Source organism: Ixodes scapularis, unplaced genomic scaffold, assembly GCF_016920785.2.
Source record: "Ixodes scapularis isolate PalLabHiFi unplaced genomic scaffold, ASM1692078v2 PGA_scaffold0__279_contigs__length_252992795, whole genome shotgun sequence".
In the NCBI taxonomy this organism is placed as follows: Eukaryota; Metazoa; Arthropoda; class Arachnida; order Ixodida; family Ixodidae; genus Ixodes; species Ixodes scapularis.
Genome location: NW_024609835.1, coordinates 111,126,112 through 111,147,948, shown reverse-complemented (window position 1 = coordinate 111,147,948; position 21,837 = coordinate 111,126,112). Strand labels below are relative to the sequence as shown.

Genomic DNA, 21,837 nt, shown 5'->3' with positions numbered 1-21,837 from the left:
TTCTAAATGCGTTAAAACTGTAATATTAATTGCACGAGGCATGATATTAAGGGCTTTCCCTTTTTATGCTAGATTCAAAAAAGCACATTAGCAACACATTTTGCCGTGTCCCACACGTTAAACAAAAAATATACACCAAACAAGCACTCGCCCAATGTTTATGGTAGTTCACATTGCTTTTTCTGAACTTCGAGGTTAGTGCTCAGAATTTCCTGTGACTTGCTTTTGGCAGTTTTCCTGAGGCTGTTGGATTTCAGGATCCATGTGAGCTCACTCGTGGCTTCCGCCTTCTCTGCATGATTGTCTGCTGAAGCCGTCAATTCAGCAACAGCTACTTCCCAGTTTCTTCTTTTCTCAATCTTTCAACTTCTTCGCCAATGCAGCGCCTTTTCACCTGCCTTGCATCTTCGAGCTCCCGCTTCTTCTTGGCTTCCAAAAAAACACGGTAATGGTGCCTTGTACAAGCCACAGACGTCTTGAGTTCCTTCGTGATTTGTACATTCAAGATGCCACTTGCCTTGTTTACAGCGTCACATACAATTTGCTGCGAGATGTAGGAAATGTCTCATATTTTCCACAGTGACCTGCCGATTGACACTGAATCCTCTCTCAACACTCGCTTGCCCGTTACTGAGGAAAAGCAGAAGCTTAACGACATCCCACAGTTCACTGTGTGACGAATTGATCTTCAGGAGGTCGTAAAAAAGCCTGTCTAAGGTGTCCGAAGTTCTTTCAAACAGTTGCAAGACGTGCCTTCGTTCTTGCAATAGCTCGGCGTATTCCGCGAGCACAGTGTCTCTCTGATGATCACTGATCCTCTCTGCCGCAGTGAGAGAGTTCAAAACTTTTTTGATGTCTTCCAGACACTCGTCTGGCTCCGAGCACATTTGCCTGGGGTCCGGTGAAGTAAGGCCTCTTACTATGGGCAATCGTAGTGGGCTTTTCTCAAGTATCTTCTGTGTTACGGCGACAAGAAATTGCTTACATTTCATCCTAAATGTAAATGCATCTTTTGCACTTACTTTGAGGCTTTTCAGAATCTGTTGGGCCGCAAGGCCGATGTCCACTTTCTCAAGTGGGGTGTGGTTGTTTGGATCGCTCATGTCAATCTTGAGCATGCTGGTGAGGCCTTTTGCCGAGCAAAGAACCGAGTATTTCACAAATTTTGTCACCACCTTTCTCACCACACATTCAAGGTCTTTTGCCAGGAAGAATACCAGTGGATTGGTATTCCACGGGAAAAGGCCGAAGCATCATGGCAACCCTGAGAGCACAGTTGTGCATTGCCAGCACTAACGGATCATCGCAGAAGTCAGAGAGCCAATGAAAGGAAGCACATTTTGGAAAATTTACTTCTTTCTTTCTTGCGGTATTCCACATACTTCTTTAGGTCAGGCCAAAGAAGCAAAGCGCGTTCAATAACTGGAACATTCTCCACCCATCGATGCGCAACAAACTTGCACGGGAACAGCCCTACCGAAAAATCCGGTATAACCTTTCACTATCCGGATTATGGAACCGGAAATTTGTTACTGGAAACCCGAAATCCAGATTGCAGACAAAGGAATTATTTCTGAAAACCTAAATTCCAGATAAATTCCAGATAGATTCCAGATAAATTTCCGGTTCCATAATCCGGATAGCGAAAAGTTATACCGGATTTTTCGGTAGGGAGTGTCTGCTCGGTTACAGTTATAAAGTCCTCCCTTCGTGCTGAGACGTCCTGAAACAATGTGTTTAGGCTTGAGAGCAGGTCATCTAGTCCCCACTTGCTGGCTGTGAAGCCTGCTTTGTAAGCCTTGTGCCTTGTGTACTGTGTGCAAGCCACAGCTGCCCAGATCTAAACACTGAACCCGATAATTCAGCTGCAGGTGTTCTTGCAGGCCTGGGAAAGAATTCAAGTTGACATTCGATCTTCTCCAACGGCAGAGGCTCCAGGGCACTCAGCAGTTTCTTTTTAACGCCTTGTGTCTTTGAATGGCCCATAAACACGGACGTGTAATACAGCGTGGCGACCTTGTGTGACGCATCCTAGCACCTTATGTGAACATCTATCTGCTTCTGTTGCAAGTAGTCATTCAGGGACTCGTCGAAGAGGACAACATAATATTCCCACAAACCTACCTCTCGCGGCAAAGAATATAAGAAAAAAGGTCTGAGACCATGGCACGCGACGTACGAAGACTTCTGCTCTCCGCAGGAGAAGATTCGAGCGACTTCGCTGTCGGGAAACATTCTTCTGAACAAGTCACATGCAAATTGTTGTGTGTATGTTTATACAGCCGGAAGTTAGTCTGCCTCGGTAGGCGTCTGGTGTCTCAGCTGTAGATGAGCAATTTAACCATAGCGGTACAACCGCTAACCTGGGCTTTAACCCAGGCTAGCGGTTAAAGCCCAGGCTAGCACACTACTGCGTGCTTTAGCGTGCACCACGCAGTAGTGATACACGACCGCACGCCAGTACGATGCTCATCCAGATCGAAACGGGCAGGGATGGGGCTCGAACCCAGGATCCCTGGGTCCTGCAGCGCGAGCTTTCGTTCACATGTCTGTGAACAGGACTTGTAGGAATAGTGCAATGCAGTTACTTTTAGTGTCCACAGAATCTCTGCATCAGTCACTATCTCATGCTTCGTGCACACACTGTCCAAGTCAGACGACCGTGATTGCAATGAATCCACAGACGTTGGGTTCACGGACGATCCACTTACAGAGGGCACAAAGATGTTCTTGATCGGGTTACTCACTGCCGCCTTCACGTTAGCGTCGTGTTTGGCACTTTTTTTTGTGACTTTTCAGCGCCGACTCTCCCATAGCAGCGATGTCGAACGTTTTCGAGCAAGGCTTTCATTTAGCCCGATTTGGATTCGGCGGGTTTGGAGCAAGCCAGTGCCTATAACTGTCGTTGCTCATCCACGAACGTTGGAATTTGCATTTCCCTGACATTATTTCTCATTTGCAGTTGCTGCAGTAATTCCGACCGCACACATTACATAACAGTTTACGTTCGAGCTACGCCGGCAACTGCTGATCTCGTACCGGAAATCACAGAAAGGAGTGGATTGGATGTGGATTTGGCAATGACCTTTGGAACCGAAACTGAATCCAGTGAGGACATTCGTTCAGTAACATCTGCTAAATGTCGTCGTCACACTTGAAAATCAAGGACTTTCAAGGATCTGCAAAAATTCCAGGATTTTCAAGGCCTTGAAAATGCTACTTTTAAATTCAAGGGTTTTCAAGGATTTCAAGGACCCGCATGAACCTTGGGGAGATGTTTACCAAATTCCAATGTCGTGCAGGTCAGTATACATCGGTCAGACTGGCCGATGCTTCAACGATTGCGCACGTGAACATGACGCGGCCACGCGAGCAACCCCATCTGGACAAATGGCAACACACTGCAGCCGCTGCCATTGCTCCTTCGTCATTTAAAGACACACAATTTCTGGCCAGATACCCAGATAAGATATCCAGGGAGCTCCACGATGCTTTTGAAATCAAAGCAAAACAAAGCAAAAGGCAAGATGTGCACAAGTGACACGTCGATAACCTTATCGGCAAAAGAATTTGATTTTCTAGAAACGGGTCTACACTGTGCCCAGTCGTGACGAAATTTTTTTTTTTTTTTTTTTTTTACGATTATATAAGGGATTTGTTTTTTCGATAAATGTTAGTTGCGAGTGCGCCAGTGTTTACGTCTCTTCTTGTCCTTGTGTTTTTTCGGCGCCTGTCTTTGATCGTGAACCAACTGGCCCAAGTTGCCATCTTAATAAGATATTTTGCTCGTAGTGCGGGTGTGATTAGTCTATCAGTTGTCAATCAACCAAGCGCTTCGTTTGCGAGGATGTTCCGTTCCTTATTAGTGTATTGGGGTCGCACAAATGCGAGTGAAAGGCTTTTTTTTCCCCCTTTTTCGTTTGGTGGCGAAGCTATTTTGCGGTTAGCGGGGGTCATAGTAGTATTCCGTGTTCTCGGAGTTTATTTCTTGTAATATTCGGAGGTGTTTTTCGGCGTTTATTTTTCGCTGGGGATTTGAGGCTTATAGGTTGTTTTTGTCAGATCCCAGTTCTTTTTTTTTTAATTCTGAGTTAATTTTACTGCGTAAAATTTAAAGAATTTGAAATAAAAATGAATAAGGTCCGGGTACCATGACCCGTTATCCCGAAACAACTTCGTGGTGCTAAAAGGCAAACCCCTTTTTTCAGTAGCTCTGGATTTCAACGGAAACTGAAGTGGAATCTCCTCAGCACCACTTACCTTGTGCTCTTATAAAGATTAATTGTAAAACTCTGCTTATTTTTTTTTATTCATTTTTTTTTTTTTTTGCTGGTTATTTTGTGGCTGTGACCTCGAAATTTCAAGTTTTTCGGATAAATCCCAAGGAAAATTTACCAACGAGTGTTTTTCCGGTTTTCTTTTTTTTTTTCGGATTTATCACAAGTCGCCAATCGCCCGAGCGCATCGTTGGGAGGATGTTCCGTTTTTTGTTGGCGTTTTGGGTCACGAAAATGGGAGTGAAATATTTCACGCTTCAAACGGTCCTTCCGTGAGGGCTGAAGTTAGCAACTGCAGGCAGACAAAAGCTACCGAAGCGTATATGGTCGTTAATGTCTCACGACTCCTTTCTATTCGTAATAGGAGAGGTAATTTGATCTGGCGATTTCAAAGATTCTGCAGAGATGCATTCAAAATGTTTACTTATTTTAAATGCGGAAGAAACATACGTTAGTTTGTAGATTTTGTTTTAGTTTAGACATTCGCTTTGCAATTTGCATATAAAGTTTTGGAGGCTGATTTCTTCCGTAATAAAACAAACATTGCGAAAATATATTCAGTGAAGCTAAAAATAGAAAAAAAAACTTTTTGGTAGTAGGCGTCACACCTGGGTATTTTGAAGTTGTGAAAGTCTCGCGATGAACATTCTTTAGTCGACCTTAACCAACACACTCTTCATTCAGTATTTTATGAAATATAGAGGCGAATATTTTACACGTCCGTTCGCACTGTCTTGGCTGCGATGAACCCTTGGTCGGCTGTTACTGTGGGGCGGCGAAAAAAATCTCACCGGAAAACGGGCGGCGGAGAAAAGCACATTGGAGAGAAACTCGCCGGTTGAAATGCTCACCGCAAAACTGACAAATGCGGAGAAAAGCTCATTTACGAAATATATTATTTACTATCTAAAATTTAATATTATCGGCATTGTTCGCACTACGGTGTTTATATGTAAATCTCACGTCCGCACTTTGCTTACCGCTGATGCTGCGCTTTTTGCGTGTTCGTATATTTGTAAAACCAAGTGTTCTGGTTCAGCCCCACAAAAATAGCTTACTTTCTAAGAAAGATGGGGAAGAGGCAGACAAATCCAGTTTTGCAGAATGCGAACAATAATAAAAAAAAAATGGGGGACCCAATTTTTTTTTATTAGCTTTTACATGCACACCGGACATTCCCTCAAAGTTGAGTCCCGCGAACAGCAACATAGTGATCTCCGTCTCTGCACCCGACGACTACAGACCTCCCAAAAAGTATCAAGTCCGTCTTAGGCCACATCAAAGAAAGAGGTCATGGGTTACTACAAAAAAGAATAATGGCACATATCTTTATCCTTTGGATGCAAAGAAAAAACACTATTTACAAAAACGAGAAACGATTTGGCCAGAAACCATATTGTTCGATAAAACGGCGTTCTGCGGACCGGCTTCGATGAAATTGGGTTCAATTAAAAAGCGTTCAATTAAATCACTTTCATAGAACGGAGTTGGATTAAATATCGACAGCTGCGAAGAAATAATGTTAGATCGGTTCGCAGAGGTGAGCTTTTCTACGCATCGATCAAAAGTATGGCGAGCTCTTCTCCGCATCCGCCGGCTGTCCGGTGAGCTTTTCTCCGCCGGAGGACAGCGCACCACCGAGAAAATCACCGGAGAAAAGCTCACCAAAGAAAAGTTCACCGCAAAACTGATAGATGCGGAGATAAACCCACCCAAGAATTACACGATCAACCTTTTAAATTTAGTATTTGCGGCTCTGCTCTGGGGGCCCTGTGGGGAACACAAACGGAGGTATATACAAAATTCGTATATTACAGACACCAATAAGAATGAAGGAGCAGAATTCAACAGTTCTGCAGCATGGCATGAGTGTTGTACGGAACGGCGTTCCTTTTAGGAGGAACGAAGGAACGCCGACGTTCTATTTTGCATCGGGGGAACTGAAACGGGAGCTCGTTACATTTTTACCGAAACGGAAAAAGGAACGGCGTTCCTTTTTTTCGTCCAGTGTGGTGATTTCTATTTTATTTCCAAGCGGAAATTCTAAAAGTATAAAAACAATATCTTTACGAAGAGCAGGATCTCGTCCACTAGCAGGAGCTAGTGGACATTCATTATTCTTTTTTTAGTGCCCAAGACTGCGGTACAAAAAGCGTAACTTTTAGTCGAAGGAAAAGACAGAAAGAGGGACGTTTGAGACTCAGCTACTTTCTTTGCTTCCACGAATCCTCAGACACCCAGAAATCTAAGGCAGACTACATCCATCAATGAACTTCCACAAAGAGACCTATAGTTACAACAAAAGAACAGGTTACCTGACATCGAACACACCCTTATATCCCAAATATGGGTCACTTAAACGATTTAAAAAAAAAAAAAAAAATCTTTATTTCTTTTTTTTTTGTCCCCCACCTTTAAACTAAACAACAAATCCAACTCCAAAAAAAAAAGAAAAAAAAAAAAGAAAAACGTGTGTGTACTTTCCCGCGCAACACTCGGAGAGCCAATCACCGCAACTTACGGAGGCAGCTCAGCGAATGACGATGCCGAAGCATATGTTGAGACCATGAAACGAAATCTGAGTTGTAACATCAAGCAATGCAAAACGTCACGCTTGCATTGCTTAATGTCACGACTCAGACTGCATTTTTTGGTCTAAAAATATGTTTCGGCATCGTCATTCGCTGAGCTGCCTCCGTAAGTTGCGGTGATTGGCTATCCGAGTGTTTTGCGGAGAAGTAGACGCACGACTTTTTTTTAGAATGAACCTTCACAAAGAAGGACTAGTTGTTTCCAAGTTTGACGTTCCAACAGCCCTACCCTCTTGATCACTTGCTTGTCGTCCGGACAGCAACATCGAGAAGCAGATGTTGTTAAGTTCAAACAAGGGACTTTGTTAAAATAAAATCTGGGAAGTTGTTGTAAAACGCTCGTACAATGTGGGTTAACAGTACATTTGGCTCGTCTAAACTGCCCACCACAAAAGATGGTTAAAAGCTAAGATGGTTAAAGGTGAATATATCAACAAATGAAATCCTGCTTTCGCTTGTCTTCTCCTGCTGCCTTTTCATGACTGCAGACTGCAGTCGAATTCGTATGTTGCCATTTGGTGGGATAGATAAAAAACAAAACTAGAAAACGTTGCTTGATCTAAATAAATATAGTAATCTGCAAAATACAAATGTAACGTATATTTAACGATACGTTCCACTTCTTTAACTGTAACGGGAACGAGTTCCTTTTTCACATATAGAACTTGTAACGGGAACGCGTTCGAAAAATCAGAAAAAAAAAAAACAAGCTGTTGTTTTCTTCTTTTTTTTAGGAACGTGTACAGCACTGAATGGGATCAAGTAATAAAGTGATAGACGAGTTTTTTTTCTATGAAGGCATTGCCTCAATGTTGAGTTCTATGAACAGTAACGAAGTGACCTCGCCACTGCACAGGAGGATCACGGGCAGCCCCCAAATTGTGTCAGGACCGTATGTAGAGCACTGCACGGGCCCGGGCCAGCCCGAAAGCCCGAGCCCGGCCCGGCCCGCGGGCCGGGCTCGGACCAGGTAGCACGTATTTTCTCGGGCCCGGGCCGGGCTCGGGCTTGTACAAAAAAGTTCTCGGGCCGCGCCGGCCCGGGCCGTGCCTGGGCAATCTTGTGCCGTAAATCATAAATTGTTGTTGATAGCAGAAGTTTGCTCATTAATCTTTTAGGTTCATTGAATACAAAAAAAAAAGCGAAGTGCAAATTCACTACAGCGTCGTTAAAAATAACGAAAAGACGTCTTGAAGCTAGAAAGCCTTCAAGCTTTTTCCGTGTGAGCGAGGGTACAGTGTTATAAATTGTAAACAAAATAAAGTCCCAGTCATATGCTTCTCAACCTGTCTGATTCATTGCTCTCAAAAATATCTAGTTCACTATTAGGAAGATTTAGAAAAACGTACGCAAGCACTTTGGGTACCGTAAAAATAGTGTTGCGATGTAAAACCTATGGCGATGCTAATTTTAGCCAGCCCAAAGTGCTTGAGTACGTTATTCTAAGACTCCCTTATTGCACAGAGCGCGACACTATATTAGCGCGAACAAGCGATCGTCGTGTTTTTATGTTTATCTCATAGAATCAAAACGCTGTTTTCAAAACTATTAGTGTTTTTAGAAGTGCTCATCTGGGCCAAAGACCTAAGCGGTATACTTTGGTGCCTACTAACACCATTTCGATGTAAAATTCGAAAAAAGAGCCAACGTCGTGTTCGCGGTATCAGTGTCGCGCAGTGTGCATAGTCCGTTCCGCGCTTGCACGTTTTGGGAACCATCTTGAAAAAAACGTTTTAAGGGGTTAAGTAGGAATATATTAAACTTAATCTTGCCTGAAAGGGTTGTATATTTTAAGAACGCGTTGACATGTAAAGCTACTTAAGAACATATTCTTAAACAGAAAAGGTGCGCAGACCAGGCTTAGAACGATGGAGACTTTTCGCGAAGAGGTTGCGATGTGCAGGGCCTTATAAAAGTAGGTTGAAACGGGACGCGTTCAAACGCAAAGGGTGTTTCGGAAACTGGTTCGAATAAGAAGGGCGTTTGGGGAATGGGTCGAAACAGGACAAATTCAAACGAGAAGGGCGTTTAGGAAACTGGTCGAAACGGGACGAGTTCATATGGGAAGGGCGTTTAAAGAATGGGTCGAAACAGGACGGGGTTCAAATGGGGAGCTCGTTTCGGGAACAGGTGGAAACGGGACGGGTTCGAACGGGAATGGGTTGTTTCGGGCTACAGCCATCGGGCCGGGTCGGGCGGGGCCTAGAAATTGAAATTCTGTCGGGCTCGGGCCGGGCCCGAGCCGTGTCTCTTCCGGGTCGGGTCGGGCCGGGCCTAGAAATTAAAAATTCTGTCGGGCTCGGGCCGGGCCCGGGCCGGGCCTAGAAATTCCGGCCCGTGCAGTGCTCTACCGCATAGTCTTCGGCAACATCAACACCATAAATCAAAAATTACTGAAAAAAAAAATACAGAAAAGAATATTGCTATTTTCCAGATACCAAAAGAATGTCATTTCCGAAAACGAGAATCGTAGGTAAGTTTCCACCGCGTTCATCAAAAGGCTGGTGACCTTTTCTCCGCATTGGTCGGTTTTGCAAGATGTTTTTTTTTCCCCAGATTCGTGACCTTGGCATTGACCTGTACCTTTTTTTTTATTTTTTTATATCGGAACCACAAAAGATTGCACGTGCCTGAAAGACGATGCAGGTTTTCAATCATCATATTTTCACAAAGCGAGGCATCTAAGGTTCTGTTGCGCGCTAGAAGGTCAACCGCACCTGGGACCGGACATTTCACCGAACGTCGTTTCATTGAATCCGTCATAGGTTTCTTCCAATAAAATTTAAAAATTTATACTTTTCTTTTTTTTAATTATTGAATCTTGCAAACCATGAAGTCATTTCTCATTGTCCTCCCATACGACAGACGACTGGATGGCACGGCGGAGGACACACCTGGAGTTGTACCCAAGCAGACGGATTCGGGGTGAAATGACCTCCCCCCTCCACCAACACTAAACTTTTTTTAACGTGTTCTTTTTTTTTTGCTATTTGGATTTTTTGTTTAAAAATACCGGCCAATTATTGCAAACTGGGCATTTCGGTACGGGACGACGATTTTTTCAATGAAATGTACTGGAACCCTACGCGTTTCCCGTTTTGACTCCTCGGTCCAGAATCCTCGGAATGCCACACAACGACGCCTATCCCAGCCGCAAGCCAGTGGACTCCCTCTAATTCTCTTTGAGAGTAGCGTTATCCGCAGTGCAAGGTGGAAGCCGGCCCGAAACCGAAACTAAGTAAATTTTTGCTCAAATTTGGACTATATCCGTCGGTGCATCAATCTCATGTTTTCAAACTGGAATCGGTTATATTATACGAGAAAAAACGGCGGAGGTAGCCACGGTACATTTATTTATATATTTGAATAATAATACTGGCCTACTTTTGTGGGCCAAGCTATAGTTATACATGAATTTAAAAAAAAAAACATAGTTGAGAAAAAGTAAAAGGCATATAGTACATGCGCTCTTGGCAAATGATTAGTCAAATGGATTTAAAACTCCATCTAAGGCGCTGACAAATGAGTCGAAGGTAGCACTGCTTGTAATGTTGTGAGGCAGGCCATTCCAGTCTCGGACAGTTCTCGGAAAGAAAGAGTAGTTAAAAATGTACTTTTCTATATTGAAACTCTCGAAGAAGATTGTCATGCTTCTGCCGTGTGACTCGACTGAGATTGTACACAAGATAATGTTCGAAGTTCAATCCATTCTTATCGTGTATTAATTTGTCCAAAAATTCAGACGCTTCACTTTTCTGCGGGTCGATAACTGGGTTAATCCGGATAACGCATAAAGGGGTGGCACAGACGTATGCATGCAGTATGCATTATATATAAATCGCACTGCCTTTTTTTTGCACTTCCTCAAGTTTGTCAACATAGCTCAAAGCTTTACTGATACTCAAACATTTCACTTTATCTCAGTTTCGCTTGACATAGAAACGGCTGATTTCGGGAAAAAAAGAAAAAAAGTTATTTACCTATGATCTTGTAAAAAACTTAATCACATGACCCAAAAAGCGCGCAGCACCCCTTGACGCTGTTACTTGGTGCCACAGAGTTTACTTATTTGAGTGATTTTCGGAGGCGGTGACTCGTCCGGGCGAGCAAAACAAAACAACAAATGCTGTGCACGGTAAAAGATGCTGGGGCCTTAGTGGCAATTCAGTTTTGTGAAGTGAATAATCGGAACACGTAATTATAAAAGACAGATTTTTTTTTAAACTAGTTATGTGAAAATAGAACAACGCTTTGATCAGAACGTATATAAGACGCAACACTATCTAAACTTGTGGTAATTGACTTTTTGACGTTCCGGCAGTACAACATATATTTCTGCTTACGTGTAATTTAGAAATCCCACAACTATTTAGAAATCAGGGTGACCGTTGAAATAAAACGAAATCCAATGCTCAAGAAGGAAAAAAAAAAAAAAAAGCCGGGAATCTAATGGTTGTTGATTGCATCGTGAACTGGTTAATTTCGTTTCTTTTTTCGCACAAGGAGATCAGACACTTTTTAGAGTGAATAGCTTTATTTTTCAAAGCACTGCTTCGCGGGAATGAAAAGTAGGCTCTGAGGGGCCGCTATTTAGGACGCAACGCCATTCCGACTTGTGGTAGAATATTTCGCAACATTATGACACAACACCGCGAAAGAAATGTATGGCATATTTCGGTTTTGTAATGACGATATAACAATCTACATGCTATTTGGAAATCGTATCGTTCAGAAAATGTCTGAACACGAAATATCCGAAGAACAGAGCCAAATGAATCCGAAGTATCGGGCAGCAAAATGAGGCGTTCTCTAACCACGTTTTCTTTTCTTTTTTTCTTTCTAATCTGGTAAGAATGGAACAAAGGGACCCTTCCGCAATGGACCTCCCTGCTGTCCTCTTCTTCGGGGAATAAAAAAATCTTTTTTTTTATTCCCCGAATTTTTCGGGGAAATTTAACCCACCCGAAATTTAACCCACCCATCCCATCCCCCCGCACAGGGCGGGGGGATGGGGTGGGTGGGTTAAGTGGGGCGGGGGGGGGGGGGGGGGGGGGGGGGCTTTTAGGGTCAAGTTGTCAGCTGAGAACCAAAACAAAAAGACGAGCTTTTTCTTTATTTTTGTTTGGAAATAGCACTATATCGTGTAAGCAGGTGAGTGGAAAAGCTTCCTCCCCAGTGTCATCTGGATTCTGGAAAAGTTCCTATCGGAGAGGAAATTCTACAGCGATACACCCTGAAAAAAAAAAAAAAAAAATTCTGCAAAAAAAATGTCGATTTTGAAAAAAGGCATACCGTGAAATTCCGAGCGAACGCCCACCTCCCCTTTTTGTTCAACTGTCTGTCGAGAACGGTATTCCGATACATCGCCCTCCCGCAGATTCCTGTCAAACGTCACGCCATGTCCGACGGGAATCGCGCGTCAACGGCGCGATATGCGCTACCTGTAGGTAGGCCTAACAAGCGAGTTCATAGCGGGCTCCCGCGTTTTCGTAGATCGTTTTTGCCGTCCCGCAACAACCCTCTGCAACCCGCTGCGATACCCAGAACTCTACAGTTCTCGGTGTAGTGATGACACCACATTTTTCACTCGCGTGCCCCGCGGCGACGCCTACTTCCGTCCATGCTAGTGCGCATGCTCGGGGTTATCATCAGTTCGAGATAAGTGATAATAAAACACTTGGGTTCCGGACTCCGGTGTGGCTGGTCGCTCCTTCCCCGCGAGACAATGGGCGCGCAGGCGCAGTAGCGGCTTCTTCGTTGCAGAGGGCTTAACGGAGGGGGAAACGCGGTGTACGGAAACTCCCTAAGGAGTTTTCTTAGCGAAGGGGGAAACGCAGTCTACGAAAACTCCCTATTCGGGAGTTTTCGTAGATTGCGTTTCTCCCTTCGCTAAGTCCTCCGCAACGAAGAAGGTGCTACTGCGCCTGCACGCCGATGGCCTTGACTGTAGAGTTCCGGGTATCGTAACGGGTTGCGGAGAGCATTGCGGGACTGTAAAAACGATCTACGAAAACCAGGGGTGGAACTCATGAAATGTATTTGGGAGCAGCCACGGGAGCAGCTGAAACCGCTGTTTTGGAGCAGGTTGGGAGCAGTTAAAACTCCATTCTGGAGCAGGCTAAGAGCAGCCCAGATCAGTTTGCATTGCACTTCAGCTTGTGTCTTAGACGAGCACGGGAGTAATTTCAAATGTGCTTAGCAGCACAGATGAACATGAGTGTTTAGGGACCTAGGTAGATGGGATAACAGTGTAACAGACGCGAGAACTTGAAACTTTGGGAGCCTTAATGAGAACCAAAAAGCAAGTACCATATGTTTCTGAAGATGGCGTCCTTGATATTTTCTGAGTGGCTTTCAGTTGCTCGAAATGCAAACCAGCACTGCTTATCGCACAACTCAGACGGGCTGGGCATAGTAATTATATGTGCGAACCTCTTGGCGTGCGTAAGCAACGGACGTGCAGTTGCGTGGAGCAACAGGGCAACAAATTTCGAGTTTATCCTATTGTGCAACTCAATATCGAAGCAGCAGACTACGATTAACGTAGTTATCGTATTCAAAGCGATAAGCAGGAGCAAGGTTAATGTACGCAGAGCAGATATGCCACTGGCGTAAGAGCTGCTGGCCGGCAAGGTTTCGGATCGGACCGCGTTTCAGTTCTATCAAACCACAATTTATCTTGCGGGAATGCGTTTCCAACTTCTAACGATGAAGTACTAAAAGGAATCTTTTGCACATTTGTTTTCAACTGACTGACGTCCGGATCCCGGGCCGCACACCCTCAGGCTATCCGACGCTTAACGACTCGATCTCACCTCGGCCGACTTGCTTAACCGCTTATGGTTGAAGAATAACAATTAAGTCGCAGGCGAGTTTTTTCGCGTGCTTCCGACTCGGGATACAGAGGGAGAATAAGGAGAAGAAAGGATTGCAAGTCCGACCAAGCTAAACGCGCTCATTGTTGCCAATTGAGTCGATACATAATCCGAAACCAAGACAAAATACAATTCCTTTTTTTTTTGGCGCACGTTGTGCGATTTAGTGCATAATGGCGCAAGGTATTGGCTGTGGCGCAGTTTCCGCAAAATGGCGCAGGATGGCGCAGACAAATGCGTCTGGCGCAAAATGGCGCAAATGGCGCAGCCGTTCCACCCCTGGAAAACTCTCTATTAGGGAGTTTTCGTAGACCGCGTTGCCCCCTCCGCTAAGCGTTCCACAACGAAGTTGCTACTGCGCCTGCGTGCCCATGGCCTTGACTGTGGAGTTCCCGCTATGGTAGCGGGTTGCGGAGGGCCTTGCGGGACGGCGAAAACGATCTACGAAAACTCCCTATTGTCTGCGATATTTGTTCCCAAGTTTTTAGCGGATTCCCGTGTTTTTGTCCGCGATATCGATTCCTACTTGTACGATTCTGCTGCGTCCGCGATCTGCTTGATTTGTTTCCGTGACATGCGAGTTTGTTGCGAATTCCCCGTTTATTGCACCACGAAACTTGAATCTGCTGCGCCCGCGATATCCATTCCCGTAAGTTGACGTAGTTGACCCTCCCAGGGACAGTGTCCCCTTAAAGGGATACTTCAACGAAATTTGAAATATGCACAATATCCGTAAATGACAATCGCACGTTTGTATTTTCAGCCTGATAGCTGGCTATATTTTTCGTTATAAACGGCCCACTCTGACAAGCGCTCGGACAGCAGCCAGCGGAGACCACAGGACATCCTACGCAATCGTGACGTAGTGCGTCTCGGGACGAGCAAAGCTACGGCGAGGCTGACGTCAAGAGGATGGCCTAGTCTTTCCAGCCACCGAAGCGACGGCTTTTGTACGAATTTTGAGTGACGGGTTAATCTTCTATAATCTTGTAGAGGGACAATAGCGACTTCTGGGTCACACAAAAAAGACTTTCGGGAAGAGGAGAGTTGCTTTTTCCCCCTCTTCTCTCGTCGTGGCCGGAGGCGACAGTTACAGTCACCACCTCTCAAGGTTCCTAGACGGGTATTACAAACGAGGCGTTAGCGACATCCACCAGGTGCTTTTTGCTAATTGTTTTCAAATTCCTTTTTGTGAATTTTTTTAGCAAGATATTGGTGTGTTCGATGTGATACTGCTCCTTTGAACACATATAGACCAAAAAATGAGGGCTGAAATTTCGTTGCAGTATCCCTTTAAAGGGGTGCCAAAACGAAATTCCAGCGCTCATTTTTTAGCTTTAATGCGTTGCATGTTGCAGCATAACCTCATAAATACCAGTCTTTCGTTGAAAGACACGAGAACACTAATTTTAAAGCTAATTAAACGATCTTTCAATGTGCACCTGGTGTATGTATGTGGAACCTATTTGGGAGGTCATCTAGCAATGTTGGGGAACTTGCTACATAGTCATGATGTGCAAAGTTCCATCGGAGCAGCGCCGCTCTTTGGAATTCAACATTTTCCCTCATAGCTTTCCTCCTGAACCCACAAATCGCGCATTGTACCAAACAGTTCAAGAACTGACCCTCATTTGTGTACCTAGACACAGCCATTCTCCCCCTAGAAGATTAGCCCGTCGCTCGAAATTTGGACAAAAGTTGCTTTTCCCACCCCGTTCACCCTTAAAGGGGGACACTACCCCCCCCCCCCCCCCAAAAAAAAAAAAAAAAAACGATTTTTCGAACCACTTGCCCTATTTAAATTATATTTACAGGGCTTGTGTCTGGTGATGTTGAGAACATTTCTGCCAAAGTTTGTTAACCTGGGTGAAGTACAAAAAAAACTGCAAATATTCAAAGATGAAAGTGGGCGTTGCCTGCGTAGGAAAACTATTGTTTTGAAATTACTTATAAATTTTTCGTTTTCATGTGCTATATTGCATTAAGACAGTTCAGAGCAGATAACTATGGGGCTACATTTCTATATTATAGCATCTTTCATGACAAAGATTACCAGATAAACACAAATAGTTTTTTAGATTTCCATCCTTTGTCTAAATTTTTTTTTGAGCATGAAAAATGACAATAATAATAAATACAAGCTCATACTTATCTTCCCCTTAAAGTTTAACGCCGGAAAAACTCATAAAAATGAATCTAAGTTATGTAATAACAAAACGATAGTTTTCCTAATGGTACGTTTACACTTGCGGATCCGCCAGCGAATCCGCCCAGCTTTTGCCGCTGGGGCTAAACGCTGGGCGGAAAACGCGGCGGCGAGGTCCGGGATCTATTTCTGCCGCCGAGCGAGACGTTTCGCTGACCGGAAGTGGCATTCTTGTGCAGCGCGACGCTGCCTACGTCATGAGTAGGCGTGCTTCCGGGTGCTGCACCGCCCGGGATTGGCCGGGAGACAGTCGAGGTGGAAACTCTCGCGCCTCCTTGTCATAATTGACGGGATGTTACGAGAACAGCTGCCGCAGCCGGCGCCGCCGCCGCCGCTCGAAGGAAATAGATGTAAACGCAACCCGCTCGTCGCCGCCACCGCCGGGAGCGGATCCGCTCCCGCGGCAGCGGATCTCTTCTCAGGTGTAAACGTACCATAAAGTGAAATTTATGCCAGAAAGTGGAATGGAGAAAAATATGTTTAAAGTGCTCCAACCTCTACCTTTTCTTTAGCGTTGGAGGACCAAAAATAATTTATAAAAAATTAACTATGCAGTACAATCTAATGAAACTTTCTGGGAATACCCTCTAGATGTTGGTTGATGTAAATATGACATTTTTCAAAATGAATGTTTTTTTGCAGAAATTGTTCTTTCTGGGTAGTGTTCCCTCTTAAGCTGACAGTGATGTGGAAACTTCGTGCTCCTTGGGCCAGCCACACGCTCGTCACCCCACGGGTACTTCGAACAGCTTGATTGTTCGAAGATTGACATCACCACAACGCTGACAACGCCACCAACGGGAAAGCTCATAACCATGCCAGCCTTGCTACGTTACGAATGTGGGGAACCTTTGTTTTCGTTTGCGCGGGATATCCCATGACGCATCACGCTCTCCGTTTGCTTCTCTTCAAGCGCTTGCTCGAGTGTACCACTTGGAAGGAAAAATATAGCCAGTCGTTCAAAACACAAACGTGCGATTATCATTTGCGGTTATTATCCGTCATGCTTGACTCATTTTCGAACGAAATTTGAATATTTCAATTTTCGTTTCCGTACTCTTTTCTTTGAGATTTTTATATGCAACGTTGCTTATCCAGCAAAGTAACCCATTTAACAGTAGTTGAATTGCATGCTGTGTCCAGCTTCTTACTGTACAAGACTAAAAGTTGCAACCAGAATCACACCATGCGAAATGGGATCTATAGTAAAACCCACATCTCATTTGCAAAATTAGAAGAATAAGAAAAACAAGGAGAGAGGGAAACACTCCCTGCTGTCACCACCATTTCTGTCATATAATGCTTCAAGCAAAAATAAAAAACAAGCCAGCAATTTTTTCTCTTTTTTTTTTAAAAGGCTCTTTAATAGAGGAATAAAAATAAATGAGTAAGTACACTGTTGTCGTAAACCACGTAGCTTCCGACAGTGACAGTGTTGTGCGGTACGTACAGTGATAAAAAAAATATTTCTTCTCAAAGCACTGTGGTTGGCAAGGACCATGACTTCACACCCGTGTCCTCCTGCAAAACAACGAAAACCAAAGTAGGGACTGAGCAAGCTTGTTGCAAGAATAAAGTTTTGCAAGAATAAAGTTCTGAGAAGCAAATGGTGCAATTGCAGAAACCATCGTTTCTATACTTCCTGTACCTTTTGGTGCTGCAGAGCGTCTACCATATAAAATCTATGAACAGAAGCTTATGATTTTTGACAGATGACTTGATTTGTGTGTGTGTAGTGAAAAAGGGTGACTTCAGAAAGATGAGAGCTAAATCTCAGCTCTTGGGAAACTGCAAGTGGATTGCACTTAACCGGACACTTAAACAGAATATAACAGGTGCTCATTCAGCGTGTGGGCGTCCCAGTTTTTTGACAGTAGCCAATGGTTTGACAAATTTTTTTTCCAGGACTGACACCAGCCTGAAAGGTTGTTCATTATAACGAGACAAAAATGCACATAAATTTACCCAGATCATCACAAGGAATCTTGTTGATGTACAGGAAGTATTCACCGACGGCCATAACTGTGTGCGCACACTGACGGTGAGCTTCCGCAGTTTTTTTGCAACGGGCCTTCCACACCATTAAGATCACAATCACAATCTTAGCAGGCTATTAACGTGAGCATGTTCTGAACATGCGCTCTAAGCATTGCCTTCAAATATGGCATCCAGTGAATGCCCCCATAGTAGAGTATTTATCGCTACTGAAATAATTTGACTTGCCAAAACGTTTTATCACTGAGCATAAAAAAAAAAATAAGTTTTAAAAACTGCAGTTAAGGGAACACTTATAACCTCAGGTTCAAGAGACATTACAGCATGGAAATGTCTCGCCAAAGGGCAGCTGTGCAGTCATTTGTGATACCGTTAAAGCTTTACGAAATGCAAGAATAAAATAACTTCTTTCTTAGCAAATAAAACAAAAAAAATTTTGCTGTCAAGAAAAGCCAGCTGAAAATATACCAAGAAAGAGAGGTTTCAAAATATACATACTTAATAACGGATGGCAGGGGGTGTCCTTCAATTGAAACAGAGCACTGAAAACGTAAAGAAATAAATGGTACCATGAACAAAGGTCAAAGAATAAGAGAGAAAGAGAGAGGGGAAGCAACGTTCACTCACGCGAGCTTCAACAGTATCCAAATCGTCGTCTTCAGCGGGCCCCTGACGACTGCTGCTCCGCTTCCTGCGAGTGGACAGGAATGACAACGAATGTGTGCACACGTTTCATTCAAGGACACTAGGATAAATGCTTACATATCAGCGAAACAACCTGAAACAGGTTAAAGATTTATAAACAGTTTGTGAAAATTGTGTTAACACACCTGCAAGCAAAGTATAGAAGCATATGAAGGAAGATTTTAAATAAAATTGAGCAGTTAATTCGCAGTACAGACACAGCAATAAATGTGACACGTTACGGCAAAGTCGTTGGGCATCGGCATCGTGTTCAGAACAAGACACCTCACCATTTCGTTCTGAAAGCTTTTGTTCCTTTTTCGTTCTGAAGCGCGTGAAAGCGCGTCTCCCGGCACGAGCTCTTGGCAGTGACAGCGCAACAATGGCATTTTGTAATCGGCCTTTTTTTTTCTAGAGCGCACGTACAGTACAGTAGGCGTTGTATACTACAAAGAAAAACCCAAGTATAAGGCAGGCTGTTAATGCTGTGGTGTAGGTCTGATATAACGCCTTAGTTTCGCAAGCAGCGAACCCAGGTTCGATTCCCATGGGCGGCGAGCAATCTTTTTTAAGTAACATCGACAACGGACGCCCTACTACGCACATCGTCATCAACGACTACGAAAACAACTACAACACCAACAACGGACGTCATTTTCACTGGTGGGAAGAGCCCACAACGCCTATCACTGTAAAATATATATATATATATATATATATATACTATGGTCCGTTGCAACTCAAGAAGGTAGGGCGAGGGAAAGGAAGGGGAAGAGGTTTCCGCCTCTCCTCTCAAGCGTTCCGTCTGCTTCCTTTTCCCCGGCCTTCCTTTCCCTCGCCTTCCCTTTTTGAGTTGCAACGGACTATATAAGTGCTTCCTTGAATATTGTGCATCACACAAACACCACACATATTGTTTAAAAGTTGTTCAGCTCTTTAAACCTGAGCCTACATTGTGACATGGCAATGATGAATGGATCTAATGGATGTGAGGCTTCATTTGCAACGGTGGGTATACTTTATTGGTAGAGAAGTGCAAATATCAAACCTATGACTTCGAATTCAACTTTCAATATTAAAAACTGGCAGCAAATTAAATTAATTATACTAGTGTAGGGTGCAACGCACCCACAGATCCATTCTTCTCATGAAAATAAAAGAGATGGCTCGAAGCGCAGCACGCGCACGCGCCTCGGAGGGCGCGTGCAAGAGAATGCTCTGAAGCCGCCATCACAGGCAGACACGTCGTTCGCTTGTCTTGTTCTATGTCCTCACTTTAAATAACGTGGCAGAGCCTCGCGGCCCCCCCCCCCCCCCCCCCACACATATTTGGTGACCCGGTCGAGGACCATGGACAACGGCGAACCCCAAGGAGCAGCAGCCGGATCCCCGGCTCCCATCTCGTCGGTTGCAGTCCGACTTCCGCCATACTATGACAGAAACCCGATGGTCTGGTTCCTCCAGGCTGAGTCTCAGTTTCATCTCGGCGGTGTGACGAGCCAGGAGAGCAAGTATCATCATGTCGTCTCGGCGCTGTCGCTGGCAGCAGCCAACGAAGTATACGACATCCTTGCGCAACCCTCGGCCACAGCTTCCTACGACGAGCTGAAGGCGGCTCTCCTGCAGAGAACCGAGGCATCAGATCGCTCCCGCCTTCAAGAACTTCTTTCGGCGGAAGAACTCGGCGATCGACGTCAGTCTCAGCTGCTAAGGCGGATGACTCAGCTCCTTGGAGATCGCGCCAACACAATCGGCAACGCTCTGCTGCGGGAGCTATTTATTCAGCGCCTCCCAACCAACGTCCAGATGGTGTTGGCCACCGCTACGGCTCTCGACCTCACAGGCCTTGCAGCCTTGGCAGACGCCGTTATTGAAGTTGCCACTCCACCCGTCGCCAGCGTTACATCAGCAGCAGAAGACGGAAGTGAAGCTATGCCTGCCCCGCCAGGCACTCCATCGTTTGACGGCAACATCGAGCGGCTTTGCCAGCGGTTAGAAGAGAGTGTTACCGCGGCAACTCACCGGCGAGATCGTCCACGCACTCAACAACAACGTGGACGTTCAACATCTCGTTGCAGAAATGCTGACCGTTCCCGCTTCGCAAGTTCAGCGGACGTCTGCGTATACCATCGTCGCTTTGGCTCCGACGCCCGGCACTGCCCTCGTCCCTGCTCCTGGAGCAAACCGATAGAGGCAACGAGTAGTCAGAACCTACCAGGAAGTCGCCTATTTTACATCGCCGACAGGACTACGGGAATTCGTTATCTCGTCGATACCTGGGCCGAGGTAAGCGCTGTTCCTGCAAAACGCGCGGATCGATCACAGACGCCCATCTACTACCTTCGGGCTGTGAACAACTCGTCGATCCCCGTCTACAAGGAACGGTCCATCACCATAAATCTTGGCCTCAGACGAGTCTACCAATGGGTATTCCTGGTCGCAGACGTAGGCAACGCGATCATCGGCGATGACTTCCTGCAACACCATAGCCTCCTTTGTAGACGTCAAGGAGAGACGTCTGCTCGACTCCACAACGCGACTCTCCGTGCAAGGCGTCTCAACAACTGACACCGCAGGATTCGCGTCAGTCTGCTCTAACATCGACGGGCCATTCCAACCTCCTCTCCAGGATTTTCCAAGCCTCACGCGAGCTCCTGACTGGACCAGACCGGTTTCGCACGATGTCCACCATCACATCGAAACAACGGGCGCACCGGTCCACTTCCGACCCCGTCGTCTGGCTCCAGAGAAACTCCGCATCGCTCGTGAAGAATTTGAGCACATGCTCGAGCTTGGAATTATCCGACCTTCGTCAAGCAGCTGGGCGTCTCCCCTACACATGGTGTCCAAGAAGAACGGAGATTGGAGACCGTGTGGCGACTATCGCACACTGAACAAGAGCACAGTGCCCGATAGATACCCCCTCCCAAACATTCAGGACTTTACTGTCAACCTCTAAGGCGCGACCATTTTTTCGAAGGTTGACCTTACCCGCGCGTACCACCAGATCCCCGTCGCTGACGAAGATATCCCAAAGACAGCTATTACAACTCCGTTTGGTCTGTTTGAGTTTCTCCGCATGCCCTTTGGCCTCAGTAATGCGGCTCAAACATTTCAGAGATTCATCGACGCTGTCACGCGCGGGCTTCCCTTCGTATTTGCCTACGTTGACGACTTGTTGGTCGCTAGCTCGACAACGGAGGAGCACA

General features: G+C 45.2%; 1 protein-coding gene and 2 pseudogenes across 1 annotated transcript in view; all 3 read right to left on the bottom strand.

Moving 5' to 3' along the window:
* Positions 1-331: 331 nt before the first annotated feature.
* LOC120846146 lies at positions 332-1,380 on the bottom strand (annotated as a pseudogene).
* Positions 1,381-1,415: 35 nt separating this feature from the next.
* LOC121837147 lies at positions 1,416-2,241 on the bottom strand (annotated as a pseudogene).
* Positions 2,242-17,291: 15,050 nt separating this feature from the next.
* The window catches only part of LOC8043827 (kinesin-like protein KIF23), an 82,513-nt gene continuing 77,967 nt past the window's right edge, over positions 17,292-21,837 (bottom strand). The window contains exons 22-24 of the mRNA XM_029990646.4: positions 18,572-18,635; positions 18,443-18,486; positions 17,292-17,470 (exon numbers count right to left, since the gene is read on the bottom strand). Of these exons, the coding sequence (XP_029846506.2) occupies positions 17,455-17,470; positions 18,443-18,486; positions 18,572-18,635 (124 nt within the window). The 3' untranslated portion in view covers positions 17,292-17,454. The remainder of the gene's footprint in view (positions 17,471-18,442; positions 18,487-18,571; positions 18,636-21,837) is intronic.